Here is a 13,943-nt window from a genome sequence, read left to right as displayed (position 1 = left end):
CCGGCTAGCACTGTGCTAACTAGTTAGGCTACTAGCCCAAGTGGCGAACGCTAGTGACGTTTCACTTTGTTCGCGGAATAGATTTTTTTTGGAGCCATGGAACCAGCTAGCCCGGCCCAGGGCTACCAAGCAAGGCCCCGGCCCGTTCCCCAGCAGACCCATGCCTATGCAGGGCAACCATTTTGGGCAAGGACACGCAGTCCCTCTGTGTCATCTGCCTGGGTGTCGAACAAGCGGAAGCGGCATTCGACCGACCCCCAGTCATGCATCCAGAGCAGGGTTTTTACTACTGAAGTCTGCTAAATTAACATATTCTTTCTACCATTTATCAGCATACACCCAATATGTTCCCTTTGTTGATGATGCTTATTATGCATTATAATTGAACCAAAAGATTACATTTAAGGCTGGGGAAGAGTACCGAAACATTTCTGCAGAATTGAAGGTCCCAAAGAACACAGTGGCCTCCATCATTCTTTAATGGAAGAAGTTTGGAACCACCAAGACTCTTCCTAGAGCTGGCCGCCCATCCAAACTGAGCAATCGGGGGATTGGTCAGGGAGGTGACCAAGAACCTGATGGTCTCTCTGACAGGACAACCATCTCTGCAGTACTCCACCAATCAGGCTTTTATGGTAGAATGACCAGACAGAAGCCGCTCCTCACTAATAGGCACATGACAGCCCACTTTGAGTTTGCCAAAAGGCACATAAAGACTCTCAGACTATGAGAAACAAGATTCCCTGGTCTGCTGAAACCAGGATTTCATTATTTGGCCTGAATGCAAAGCATCACGTCTTGAGGAAACCTGACACCATCCCTACGGTGAAGCATGTTGGTGGCAGCATTATGCTGCAGGGATGTTTTTCAGCGGCAGGCCACACAGCCAAGACAACGCAGGAGTGGCTTCGGGACAAGTCTCTGGATGTCCTCGAGTGGCCTAGCCAGAGCCCGGACTTGAACCCGATCTAATATCTCTGGAGAGACCTGAAAATAGCTGTGCAGGAACACTCCCCATCCAACCTGACAGAGCTTGCTTGAAAGGATCTGCAGAGAAGAATGCTGTAGCGTCATACCCAAGAAGACTCGAGGCTGTAATTGTTGCCAAAGGTGCTTCAACAAAGTACTGAGTAAAGGGTCTGAATACTTATGTAATATTACATTTTTATGAATCAGAAAACATTTCTAAACTGTTTTTGCTTTGTCATAATGGGGTATTGTGTATAGATTGACGAGGGGGAAAAAACAATTTCATCAATTTTAGAATATGGCTGTAACGTAACAAAATGTGGAAAAAGTCAAGGGGTCTGAATACTTTCCGAATGCACTGTAATGACTAACAGGGGTGGTGAGGGTTTTGCTTTATGCAGGTTTGTCTTGTAGGCGTATGCAACTTTAATTAAAAATGTAACTCAGTCAGTCATCATTATTGTGTTGTTTGATTACATTCAGGTAGGCTAATAATTTGTGATTGAAAAGGCCAAAGTAGCCTAGCCAGCCCAAGTTTAAATATAAACTAAATGTGATCACATTCACATTTTCAGAAAATATATTGGATGTATTTATAGCCCATTTAAATAAATAAATGGGCTATAAATACATGACATTACCACTTCGTTTACGCTGCCCTGGGTGACGGGGCGCATTGGCTGTAATGCACCTGATGTTGTAATCCGTAGCCTACACTTGATCACACTGAAAAATCGTCTAGTTTTCATCCCAAACAGCATGGCAAATAGATAATGTTTATGTGTAGGCTGTTGCAACATTTCTGTTAAGAATTTTAGCTTGTGTTTGTCGGGGTTGAGCTGTTATCACGCTTGCTAAATATCTGAGAAACGTGGAGAGAGCGCTTTGCTAGATGTGTCTTATGCTGTCCCGCACGACCTGTGATTTCCATGACTCTGATTGGTCAAGACACGCAGTACTCCGATATGAAGGACAGATAACTTGTGCACGAGTTGTCAAATCATTAAGCAAATACGTTAAACAAACGGTACTTTCCTCCAATTTGTAACGCTTTTCCATCATTATTATTCATTAAACTCCACCTTAGTTCTGTAATGTACTTAGGTCAAAGTACTTTGAAGTACTACTTATGTCGTTTGGGGGGGTATCTGTACTTTACTATTTATAATTGACAACTTTTAATTTTACTTCACGACATCCCTAAATAAAATAAATGTACTTTTTACTCCATACATTTTCCCTGAGAGCCAAATGTACTCTTTACATTTTGAATGCTTAGCAGGACAGGAAAATGGTCCAGTTCATCATACTTATCAAGACAACATCACTGGTCAACCCTACTGCCTCTGATCTGGCAGACTTGTAGCACACATGCTTTGTTTGTTAATTATGTCTGAGTGTTGGAGTGTGCCCCTGGCAATCCATACATTAAAAAAACAAGAAAATGTCTTTTTTTTAATGATTCATACTTTTAACTTTTAATGTTTTTAACCTGTGCTGCTGCCATCTTGTGTTGCTATCATGTTGTGCTGTGTTGTCTTAGGCCCCTCTTTATGTAGTGTTCTCTCTTTTCGTGATGTGTGTGTTTTGTTCTATATTTTTAATCCCCCGTCCCCGCAGGCGACCTTTTGGTAGGCAGTCATTGTAAATAAGAATATGTTCATAACTGACTTGCCTGGTTAAATGTAAAATGTATTATAAAATTTATGGTGGAAAATGGATTTGAACCATTTCCCAGTTTGACCGCTAGGTTTTATGGGTATTATGACTCATACTGTGGTACTCTGTGTAGAATTTATTGGAGGCTCGATCTAATTCTCAAGTCTTAAATATGCCGCATAACTACTTCTCGTCTTTGCCTGCCCTTGAACGGTCTAAGTAGTTAGAAAAGTTTATTGTTGGCTTGCCTGTATACTTTCAACTTGCCGGAGACCAGTTGTGAAGACAATCCTGCCAAAGTAGCCTATGGCGATATCTACACCTACTTTGTGTAATCTCCAGGTTTACACAGGCAATACATATAGCTAGTTAGATACAAACAAGTGTTAGCTAGCGATTTACTGTGAATTAAGTGCTTCGAACACACAAATGTATCGAATAACAGATTTCCATTATCTTTGCAGGGTATAGCCTGAAACCATGAGTTTCGTCTAACCTGGACCTTGGGAAGTTGATGAAACGTAATTTAGCGGCCTTTTCTTTGACTATTATTCAAACAAAATGGTACACAACAGCTTTTTAGCATCTTAGCTATAAAAGAGTTATCTAACGTTAGCTAGCTGAAGAAAGTCCATTGGAACCGGTAATTTGGCTGATGGTGACATACATTCCATGTGGCAGTCTCTGTTCATGATAACATTTTTACTTTTAGAATCAGTGTTTTTAGATATGATGTAGTTTGATTAAGATGACATGGAAGTATGTTAAACAACCAACCAAGCATATTCAAAATGTTTTCCACCCGCCACCTTTCTTTTCGATTGAAGAGGAGCGGCTACACCGTTTTGTCCAGTATGTGTGTTGCGCATATACTTGAATAGGAAGAGAGTTTTGCACAAGAGTGACCAACTCTTTGTGTCCTTGGTACCTCCCTGCAAGGGGAGCCCCCTCTCTTGTTAACTGTTGTCTCATTGGATTGTGGAAGCAATTGTATTGGCCTATAATAATGAGGGGTTACAGCCTCCGGAGGTCCTAAGGGCTCACTCCACCAGAGGTATGGCTACCTCTTGGGCTCTGTTCAAGGGACTCTACTTGCAGGTGATTTGCAGTGCAGCTTGTTGGGCATTCCTCATACTTTTATGAGGTTCTTCCGACTAAACGCCACTGCTCCGTTATTGGCACATAATGTCCTCAAGTGTCAGGGCCTCTGTGGGTTGACATTGAGACTGCCTGGCTTCAGAGAGCATGTGGGATACGTGAGTTGGTAATATCCCGCTAGTGATATGTCGAAACAAATAATTGAAAGATAATTTAAGGTTACTTGTGTAACCCCTCTTCCCTGAGATTATGAGTGAGACATCTCACCACGTTCCCCTATTCACAACAGTGTGAGGAAGTTTGGCACGCTCCAAAATTATCGGAGGGCAGGCGGGTGGCTCTTTATTATGATGGGAGGGGCTCACTCATTCGCCACTCAACCTGTCTGTCTCTGAGAGACGTATATGATTGTTTCTTCGAGCTACTTAGAAGATTCTGGTGAATTCCACTAGTATAGTGAAATGTCTCACCCATAATATCAGAAAACCGGGGTTATGCAAGTAACCTGAAGTTTCTTGACAACAGAGGTATCCTTATATATTGCATGTGAAAAGGTGTCATTTATTACAATGGTCATAAACTGCACAGCACAAACAGAGAAGAAATCAGAGAAAAGTGGCATCATTATGAGGGCAGGATGTGGCGGCAGGTGTGGGGGTAGAGATTTCCAACATTTTCCCAGAGAAGTTTTTGGAAAAAGGGGATCCCTGCTTTTTGGCTGACCCATATATTGTTTCAAGCTTAGTAAAGGACTGTTACATCTGTCAATGTTTTGAGAAGAGGAATTGTTTAGATTTTTTTGTTTATCTTCCACCCCAGAAGCAGCAGGCGCTGTGCATCAAGCTTCTCAGGGGTTGGCCTGTGTTGGTCTTTGCTCTCCAGAGCAGGGCGCCGCTGAAAGAAGTGATCAGTGATGAGAGACTATTCCTGGTGTTTGTGACTCCTGCCATTTGGTAAGATGCAAACCCGGTGGAAATGGTTAGACGGAGGATACCCTGTCTGTCTTGGAGTTTCTACCTGATAAGATCAGGCTAGGGTACATTAACTATTCGTTGAGGGCAATTGTTCCGAACCTGCAACAGTGCTTCAGGTGCCAAGGATTCAAACAGTAGCAATATGTAGAAGGTATATCCCCCAATGTGGAAAGTGTGCAGGAGGGCATAGTCAGAGGGAGTGTGAAGTGGGGGTTGAGAAACCACTGTGTATAGTTGAGATTGCCAAATTTGAGTCGAAGACGATTTGAGGGATTAGTGTTCCGACTGAGTTTGGTAAGTTTGGATTTCTTGTCTTTATTGCCATCGTGATCAACTGCACTGCACTGATGGAGCGGTTATCACAGAAAATATATGTGGTAATTGCAGCAGTTGAGAAATATTTGGGTTTGAGAGATTTCAGTGCAGAAGATCTACAGGGAATTTTGAGAAAAGGGGTTCCTGCCAGGCCAATGGCCTGGTGTAGGATTGTTTAGGGACAAAGTGGTGGGATGGGGTGCCAAGGGAAGCCAGGCTTCCCCCAAAAAACGACTAAGAAAAAAATTAGAAAAACATAAAGAATGTATATTTCGCTCTCTCACTTTCATAATGTAGGCCATCTATCTGATGCTGTCGGGTAAAAAAGGGTGACATTGTTGCCACCCATAGCATTGACTGCAAGGGAAGGAAGCCAGCGAGCATTTGGCCTCCCTTGATAAAAAAAAGTATTAAATAATAGCCAATCAGCATTGAGCTAAATTGAGTGAGCGCAACTGTGAATAGTCCTGGCGCACCCCACCATTTCTTTCAAGGGAAGTCTGTTTGGATTTGGTTTCTCTCCAAGCAATGCGTCATTGGCAGAAACAACTTGAACTGTTGCATCTAGTTGTGTTGTTGTCCAGTGGCTAGCTAGCTAAAAATTGACCCTTTCCTAAATTAGCCATGGATGGAGACAGGGATTTGGACTTGTGGTTTTACTTAATTCTCTATAATGGCCAATAATTATAACGGTGATTCTAATCCAAACATAAATTCATACATTGTGCCCCTGGCCTGAGAGGATGGAAGTTCAGTATGTAGCAAGATGTAGGCTAACGTTGGCCATAAAAAGGAAGTTAGGCAAGGCAGAACATTTTAGCCAGTTTACTGCATGACAGAGTCATAGACCGTTTCGTCAGTATGAAAGAGAGGAGGATGGCATTGGTGTCTCTACAAGTAGGGTGAGTCAACATGTTTTTTTTCTACTTGCACGAACCCGCACACATACACAGAAATCGGAACCCTGGACAGCCACATCATATTTAGCTTACGTTGATTGGACTAAATCGTTTTTGGTATCTATTAGTTGTCACTGTATTAGACTAAGCATATGTGATTTGATGATTTTGACATGTTGAAGTTGAAATGGTGCTAGGGTAGTGTTTCCTGTTTTCTTTGCAACTTGCGGTAACTCTCCAAGTGATTCTTAATAAATAGTTGTTTAGTAGTCCGAAAAAGTCTGAAATATTAACTAGCTTGACAATGCTGTTTGTTACATGCAATATGCTTTGTGGACTTAATCGGACAGATGTTGCTCTCCGGTTTTGTGATGAAACAAAGGTGTGGTTGAATTTATTTGCCACTGTGTCTTATTGTCTCTGCCTTAGGCCTATATATCACGGTCCCAAGGCATATTAACTAACAGGCTAGAGCAAACAATTAAATTATCACAACTCATAGGTTGTAATATGGCTTTTTTCTGGCATGGCTTCCCCAGTGATGTTACCCTCGCACCCCTACTGTGTATAGTTGCAGGGTTAGAAGGTGGTGCAATTTAAAATGTCCACATGCCCCCTTTTTTTGTCACCAAAAATGTGCACTCCGCATTCTGACCTGCGAAAGGCAGCAATATGCAACACGGCGTCTAGTCTGCCGAAAATTCACACGAAGAAGGAGGTTTGTAGTTCTTCCTGTACAGTACTTTCTTAGCAGCTAGCTACGTGGTTTTAGCAAGACAGTGGAATGAACGTCATGCTTCATATGAAAATGTTAAAGGACATTTTAAGTGTGTTTTGCACAATTTGTCTTGTCACCAAGTTTACCACTGCAGCCCAAGACGGCTCTAATGGGAAAAAGGACCAAGAGTGTTACAACTACGCTGGAGGACACGTCTACCCCGGAGAGGCTTTCCGTGTACCCGTCTCTGATCATTCCTTGCACCTCAGCAAGGCAAAAAGTGGGTATTGTCCCCCTGCACGGTACTGTAGTTGTACTTGGCAATCATATTGACTTAAATTATTTTAATAACGGGAGGATGTCTTACCCAACAATACAATGGTAACTACAAAGCTAGCTAACTAGTTTGCCTGCAGCCAATTAGATAGCTAACTTAGTAGTGTTGATTAATGTTAGCTAGATACCGTTCCAGTTATACTGCACATTTTCACAACTGAAGTTTGAATCAAATCGGTATTCGCGTTATTGTAATCTGCCAGATTTGACTTGTCGACCCAAATTCATAAATTGTAGCTAGTAGTACATTTGGACACGTCATGCCAAAAAACTTGGCTCCAACTGTAGCCTGCAGTTTTCTTGACCCTACGATTACGCTTGTTTACACTAAGCTGCACTGGGGTCAGAACGCCGTCATGATTAGATTAAAGGCCCTGCTACACTATAGCCATTGGTGTGGCATTGCCATCAGTCGTTGAAGAAATGCTTCCTTTGAAATCAATGAAAGTTGCTTCTGCCAATGTTTGTGTTGTGTCATGTCCAATGGCAGCGCCCAAACTCAAGAATCAAGGTCCAATTCTTGATTGCTGACACAAGTTCATTCTATCTTGTGAATTTAAATTGAGAAGTACATTTGATTTTGTTTGCATATGGCCTTGGCTACACACCACTGATTATTTTACTAAGATCAGGGTGTCTGCTAGGTCTTTAAAGTCTTACATTCATTTATCTGATTTCAAGGCCTTAAGTATTAAAAAAATGTGACGGAGATGACTACAGTGTTTCCGTTATATTGTGCCGCTGCTTAATTGTTTCCACCACGGAAAAAGATTGAACATCAAATAATGCTTCAGGTGCACTTTTAAGATGTTAGAGAGCTATCCACATGTGTGCCTCCGTGTGTGCACGTCAAGTGAGTGTGAGAGTCGGCCGTTGCCAGAGGAGAGAGCAAGGAAGCCTATACAATTTGATAGACAACAATACTAACTAGAGCTGGTACGATACACCGAAAGTTACCGACACTGACATTGCCCTCCTCTGAGTGAATCATTTTGCTTATGTCGGTAAGTTCAGTGATTAGGCTACACAATGTTGCTGCTGTTTTTTTTTTATTCTAAACCCATTATTTGGTCAACACTAATATGCATTAACCTGCTTCCTGCAATGAAAACATCTGCACTGTCCCTGTTTTGCTGGGTCTAATTACTCCTAGTCCCCCCTTTGCACACGGAGTGAAGCGCAAGCATACTGACAGTTGAGTAACATTTCAGAATTTAATTGCGCGTCTCAGCTTTATGAGTATAACAATTTATTTCGAACTTTCAATATAGAGGAAATAAAATCACTTTACAAGCGCAGTATGTAGTCGATGATGCGTCAACGGAGCAGAATGCACCATTTGCAGTGGTAACCTACGGTGCATTCAGAAAGTATTCATGCTCCGCTCTGTCAAGTGTTTTGTTGATTATTGCTAGATCAAGTCTTGCCATAGATTTTCAAGCAGATTTAAGTCAAAACTGTAACTCGGCCACTCCAGAACATTCTGTATTGGTAAGCAACTCCAGTGTAGATTTGGCCTTGTGTTTTAGGTTATTGCCCTGCCAAAAGGTGAATTAATCTCCCAGTGGTGGAATGCAGACTGAACCAAGTTTTCCTCTAGGATTTTGCCTGTGCTTAGGTTTTTTTTATCCTGAAACTCCACAGTTCATGACAAGTACAAACATACCCATAACATGATGCAGCCACCACTATGCTTGAAAATATGAAGATTGGTACTCAGTAATGTGTTGTATTGGATTTTCCCCAAATATAAAACTTTGTATTCAGGTCAAAAAGTTCATTGCTTTGACACATTTTCTTGCAGTATTACTTTAGTGCCTTGTTGCAAACAGCATGCATATTTTGGAATATTTTGTACAGACTTCCTTCTTTTCACTCTGTCAATTAAGTTAGTATTGTGGAGTAACTACAATGTTGTTGATCCATCCTTAGGAGAAAACTATCACAGCCATTAAACTCTGTAACTGTTCTAAAATCACCATTGGCCTCATGGTGAAATCCCTGAGCTGTTTCCTTCTTCTCCGGCAACTGATTTAGGAAGGATGCCTGTGTCTTTGTAGTGACTGGGTGTATTGATACACCATCTAAAGTGTAATGAATAACTTCACCATGCTCAAAGGAATATTCAATGTCTGCTTTATTTTATCTACCAATAGGTACATTTTGAGTTAATTACCTGTATATGTGGGATACAGAGATGAGAGAGTCATTCAAAAATAATTTTAAACACTATTGCACACAGTGTGTCCATGCAACTCATTATGTGACTGGTTAAGCATATTTTTACTCCTGAAGTTATTTAGGCTTTCCATTACTTCTTTCACGTCTTACTTGTAAGTCTAGAGCCCTACTCAACCGCTTAGCTACTTTGCTTCGAAGTATAGCCATTTGATACCTTTTTTTGGTTTTAGGCTAATGTTCAAATGGTACAGCATAATAGGTCAAGGAGAGCTGCAGGGGGGTACACTTTTTTTGTTCGAGCCCCAATCTTAACACACCAGATTTGTCAAATCAACTACTTAACAGGACCTTGTTAAGCTGAGTCCGGTGTGTTTGAGCAGTGCTGGATCAAAAGCCTGCACACCCATTGGCCTAGCAGTCCAGATGGCGAGTTGACCATGTGTTTCATACAATAACAGTGCTGTATATTTGACTCTATTAAGTCATTTTTTCACAGTAGTATCGCTATGGTGTTGATTATCATTATACTAAGCTGGTATTGATATCGAAGCCTAAATTCTGAAAACGTTGTTTGTGATCTGGCACTGCAGTGTCTTAATCTAACCATGATTGTGTTCCGACCCCAGTGCAGCTCAGTATAAACAAGCAGGATGGTAGGGTCAGAATATGCTGGATACTCCAACTACTGCCTCAAGGACCCAGACAGGAGGGCCCTAGCAATAACAGCTGCTGCACCATACAATCCCAATGGATGCATCTCAGTCAGTGTTATGTTAAGTGGCTTCCTCTCATCATGTCTGCGCTTTCTTTATCTGCATTCATTTAAAAAGGCAGGTGAAATTCAATTCTAGGCTGATACCTTCCCTATCGCTTTCACATTTGTTGCGTTTTCCAATCAGCAGAGGAGAGAAGATAAGGAGGCCACTTCCAGGATGCACCCCAAGAGGTAGCCAGGTGTGCCCTATCCCAAGATGTACTGTTAAGGAGTGTAGGTGTAACAGTATTGCTTCCGTCCCTCTCTTTTGACGGAACCTATGTTCAAACCAGACCCTCTGAACACATCAACAACAGTCACCCACGAGGCATCGTTACCTACAAAAGCCGCACCCCTTGCAGAGCAAGGAAAACAACTACTTCAAGGTTTCAGTGTATGACGTCACAAAATAAACACTACTACTAGCGCATACCGCTAACTAGCTAGCCATTTAACATTGGTTACATGGGCAAGCCTACTCGATTAACATCCAAAGACCAAAAATGTTCTGAGGTAAACTGACTGGCAGCCAAAACCGCCAAATACGATACGGTTATAGAAGCATAAAAAGCCCTCTACTTTCAAAAAAGCCCTCTTTGGTGAACGAAAGCTGTGTGTGCCCCAAGCCTGCCATAGGCCTACCTGCACACTGCTCACCAACTATGAACAAATACTATTCATTGTTGACCAAGGACACTAAATAATGGTGTGTTGGTATATGCAACATTTGGGATACACAGCAGGAAGTCTGTTCTGATTGGGTTTTCCCTAAAATGTGATCAGCAAATAACTTGATTGCTCGTGCTTTGAACTGTCATCAAATGTGTTTTTGTTATTTCTTCTTTTTGCAGTTTCAAAGCCTGCACCTTACTTTGAGGGATCAGCTGTCATCGATGGTAAGTTTAAGGAGCTCAAACTGTCGGACTACAAAGGGAAATACCTCGTCTTCTTCTTCTACCCCCTGGACTTGTGAGTACTATCTCTTACTGACCTCCATCCTAAAACAATCCTCTTTTATAGTGTTCTTTGCTACTGTCATAAAATGTTTTTTGTTTTTTTTAAACTTTGTTATACGTATTTCGGACATCATTTATTATTATTTTTAAAGGGCAATGTTTTATATGACCCCCCCTTTCAAACAGTCCCATTTTTACCACTTGTTGGTTTGCACATTTTACAGGCTACATCCCGTTGCGCAGTCGGCGGATGTCTATTTGAATAAATCCATTGACTATATACTATCACAAAGAAATCCATTTATTATTATTATTATTATTATAAGTTTCGGCAGATCTTAAGAAACATTAAGATACTAAGAAAATGTATTTCATTAGAATAGCATATTTTGAGTTTTATGTTACTCGTCTGTGCAGCCTAGGCTATAGGCTATGGCTGCACCATGCAAATGAAATCAATAGTCCATTAAACAAACAAGACACAATTACATTCCCCTGCCCAGATCAGTCAACACAACATTTTATAGTAAGAATAAAATATCAATAATATTTTTTTCCCAAACAACTTGAGTGTTCCGGGAACATGTGGACCCGCTGTTAATCAATTTAAAAAAGTGATCTTCTGAAACTGAGCCATTGCCCACATCGCTTTTAAGTGCTTTAGAACCCCTAGAATTTGCTCTTTCCGATCGTGTATTAAAATCAAATGTCTGACCTAGATGAACGTGATTTTAAAAATATATTTTAATGGCATTTTTGCTTAAAGATTGCAGATCCACATGTAATATTTTTTCCTACCCTCTCCATATTATGCACATTGATAGCTTGCTAGCAAATGTATTCTAACTGATTTTTTTTATTATTTATATTAGCACTAGGCAATTATCTAAATAATTGGAGCTAAACATGCAAGGAGAAATAACTGCTGAAATTAATCAGAAATGTAAATGATTTATTAGAATCCCCATTAGCTGTTGCTCACACAGCAGCTACTCTTCCTTGGGTCCACACACATGACAGACTGAACATTAATGTACAAGAACAGCTTAAGGACCGAACTACATGCATTTAAATGGAAAGAACACATGCAATTAAAGCATTGTCCCAATGCCTAGAAAAATTTTACTGTTGGGTTTTCAGAGCTGTTGGCAAACTGGGTTTGTTATTGGTTTCCCCTTTCAGATATAAAGAAAAGGCAGTATAAAGATTGCAGGATTTTGTCTGGGTGTTAAAGTGATTTTAGTAATGTACCAGGATGAATAAATATAAAATAGCAATCCAAATCATCTGATTTTAATTGGGAGATTCAGGGAAAGAGAGAAATTATTAGTAGTGTATTGTAAAATCTAAACTGTAGTAACTGTTATACAGATTTTTGCTGTATTTTAGAACCAGTGACTTGTGAAAATCCAGTATGCTTTGGTAAAGTAATAATGTTGTTGGCTATGTGTTATTCTGATGACACTAACTCTGTGTACCTGCAGCACGTTTGTCTGCCCGACTGAGATTATTGCGTTCAGTGATCGTGTGCACGAGTTCCGTGCCATCAATGCTGAGGTTGTTGCCTGCTCTGTCGACTCACAATTCACACATCTGGCATGGTAAGATTACAAGCATCACACCCCTCTTCAGAGGTGCTTGGACTTTAATTTCAGAGTAGTTTTTTTCTCCCTCCGGCTTTGTTGTTAACAGGATCAACACACCCAGGAAGCAGGGGGGACTCGGAACAATGAAAATCCCTCTGCTGTCTGACCTCACACACCAGATTTCCAAAGACTATGGAGTCTTCCTGGAGGACGCAGGACACACACTCAGGTACAGTATACACTTGCTCACGGGGGTAGAAGCCACTTCAAAAGAAGATTACTACTACTACTACCATTTTTTTTTTAAATGGTACAACAGGTGTTTTGTTAACTCTTATAAATTCATGAGGTTTAAAGTAATGCGGTTTGAAACTGAACCGAACTTCTCATTGTTTTAATTGTCTCCCTCAGGGGCCTGTTCATCATCGACGACAAGGGCGTCCTGAGGCAGATCACCATGAATGACCTCCCTGTGGGGCGCTCTGTAGACGAGACCCTGCGGCTTGTCCAAGCCTTCCAGTATACTGACAAACACGGCGAAGGTACGGTTCACACCTCAGCCTCCAAATTCAGTCTCACCACATAACATTCTCAGATAATACAGCTAAACACGTAATTATCTGTGGTTGCTATGGATGGTCTTTTTACATTTAAAAAAAAAAAAATGTAAAGTTTGTGTGAATGAAAAAATACATTTTTTTGCAGTGTGCCCAGCAGGATGGAAGCCAGGCAGTGACACAGTAAGTTTCATACTGTGTGTGGTTAAAGGGACAATCAGCAGTTGCTACATCAATTTGTACCCATTTGATTCTTGAAGAATAACTTCTAAATGCCTCATGAGCTTAGTTCAACTGTCATACCCTATCAGAACCTGAAAATAGGAGCTTGTTTTATTCCAATGTTTGTAAACTAACACTATATAGCCTCAACATGGTTAAAACTATAACCATGGATGGTCAATCCTTGCATCCCCATAGCTCTGTCGATGAGTTTGAGTAGTTACATTTCTCCAGCCGCGTCCCTCCATCTTTTTACCGAAACAGGGTCAGGGAATACGCTTTATTATTGTTTCAACTGCTGACTGCCGCTTTAAGTGAGTGCATGCATGAGATTATATTTATAATCTCCACCCAGCACAGCCAGAAGAGGACTGGCCACCCCTCAGAGCCTGGTTCCTCTCTTAGGTTTCGTCCTAGGTTCCTGCCTTTCGAAGGAGTTTTTCCTAGCCACCGTGCTTCTGCATTGCTTGCTGTTTGGGGTTTTAGGCCGGGTTTTTGTATAAACACTTTATGACATCTGCTGACGTAAAAGGGCTTTAAAAATATATTTGATTTGATAGGATTTTCTTAGACAATTGCTTGTGCACTAATTCAATGTATTACTCTTCACAGATAATCCCAGACCCAGCGGGCAAACTCAAGTACTTTGACAAGCTGAACTGACCCTCCCCTCTAATAAACACTTTGGTTTAAGCTCAGAATAAAAACAGTTTTGATAA

General features: G+C 41.0%; 1 protein-coding gene across 2 annotated transcripts in view; it reads left to right on the top strand.

The window, feature by feature from the left end:
* The window catches only part of LOC115135549 (peroxiredoxin-4-like), a 35,428-nt gene extending 21,485 nt beyond the window's left edge, over window positions 1-13,943 (top strand). The window contains exons 1-7 of one of the 2 annotated variants that reach the window (XM_029670342.2): window positions 5,925-6,912; window positions 10,755-10,872; window positions 12,344-12,460; window positions 12,552-12,674; window positions 12,857-12,987; window positions 13,151-13,185; window positions 13,837-13,943. In XM_029670342.2, coding sequence (XP_029526202.1) covers window positions 6,699-6,912; window positions 10,755-10,872; window positions 12,344-12,460; window positions 12,552-12,674; window positions 12,857-12,987; window positions 13,151-13,185; window positions 13,837-13,887 — 789 coding nt within the window. In that variant the 5' untranslated portion in view covers window positions 5,925-6,698 and the 3' untranslated portion in view covers window positions 13,888-13,943. Of the gene's footprint in view, window positions 1-5,924; window positions 6,913-10,754; window positions 10,873-12,343; window positions 12,461-12,551; window positions 12,675-12,856; window positions 12,988-13,150; window positions 13,186-13,836 lie in introns of those variants that run through there. The other variant, XM_029670343.1, reaches the window with a different exon arrangement.

The sequence above is a fragment of the Oncorhynchus nerka genome, linkage group LG10, assembly GCF_034236695.1.
Source record: "Oncorhynchus nerka isolate Pitt River linkage group LG10, Oner_Uvic_2.0, whole genome shotgun sequence".
Taxonomy (NCBI): Eukaryota; Metazoa; Chordata; class Actinopteri; order Salmoniformes; family Salmonidae; genus Oncorhynchus; species Oncorhynchus nerka.
This window is presented reverse-complemented; position numbering and strand designations above follow the sequence as displayed.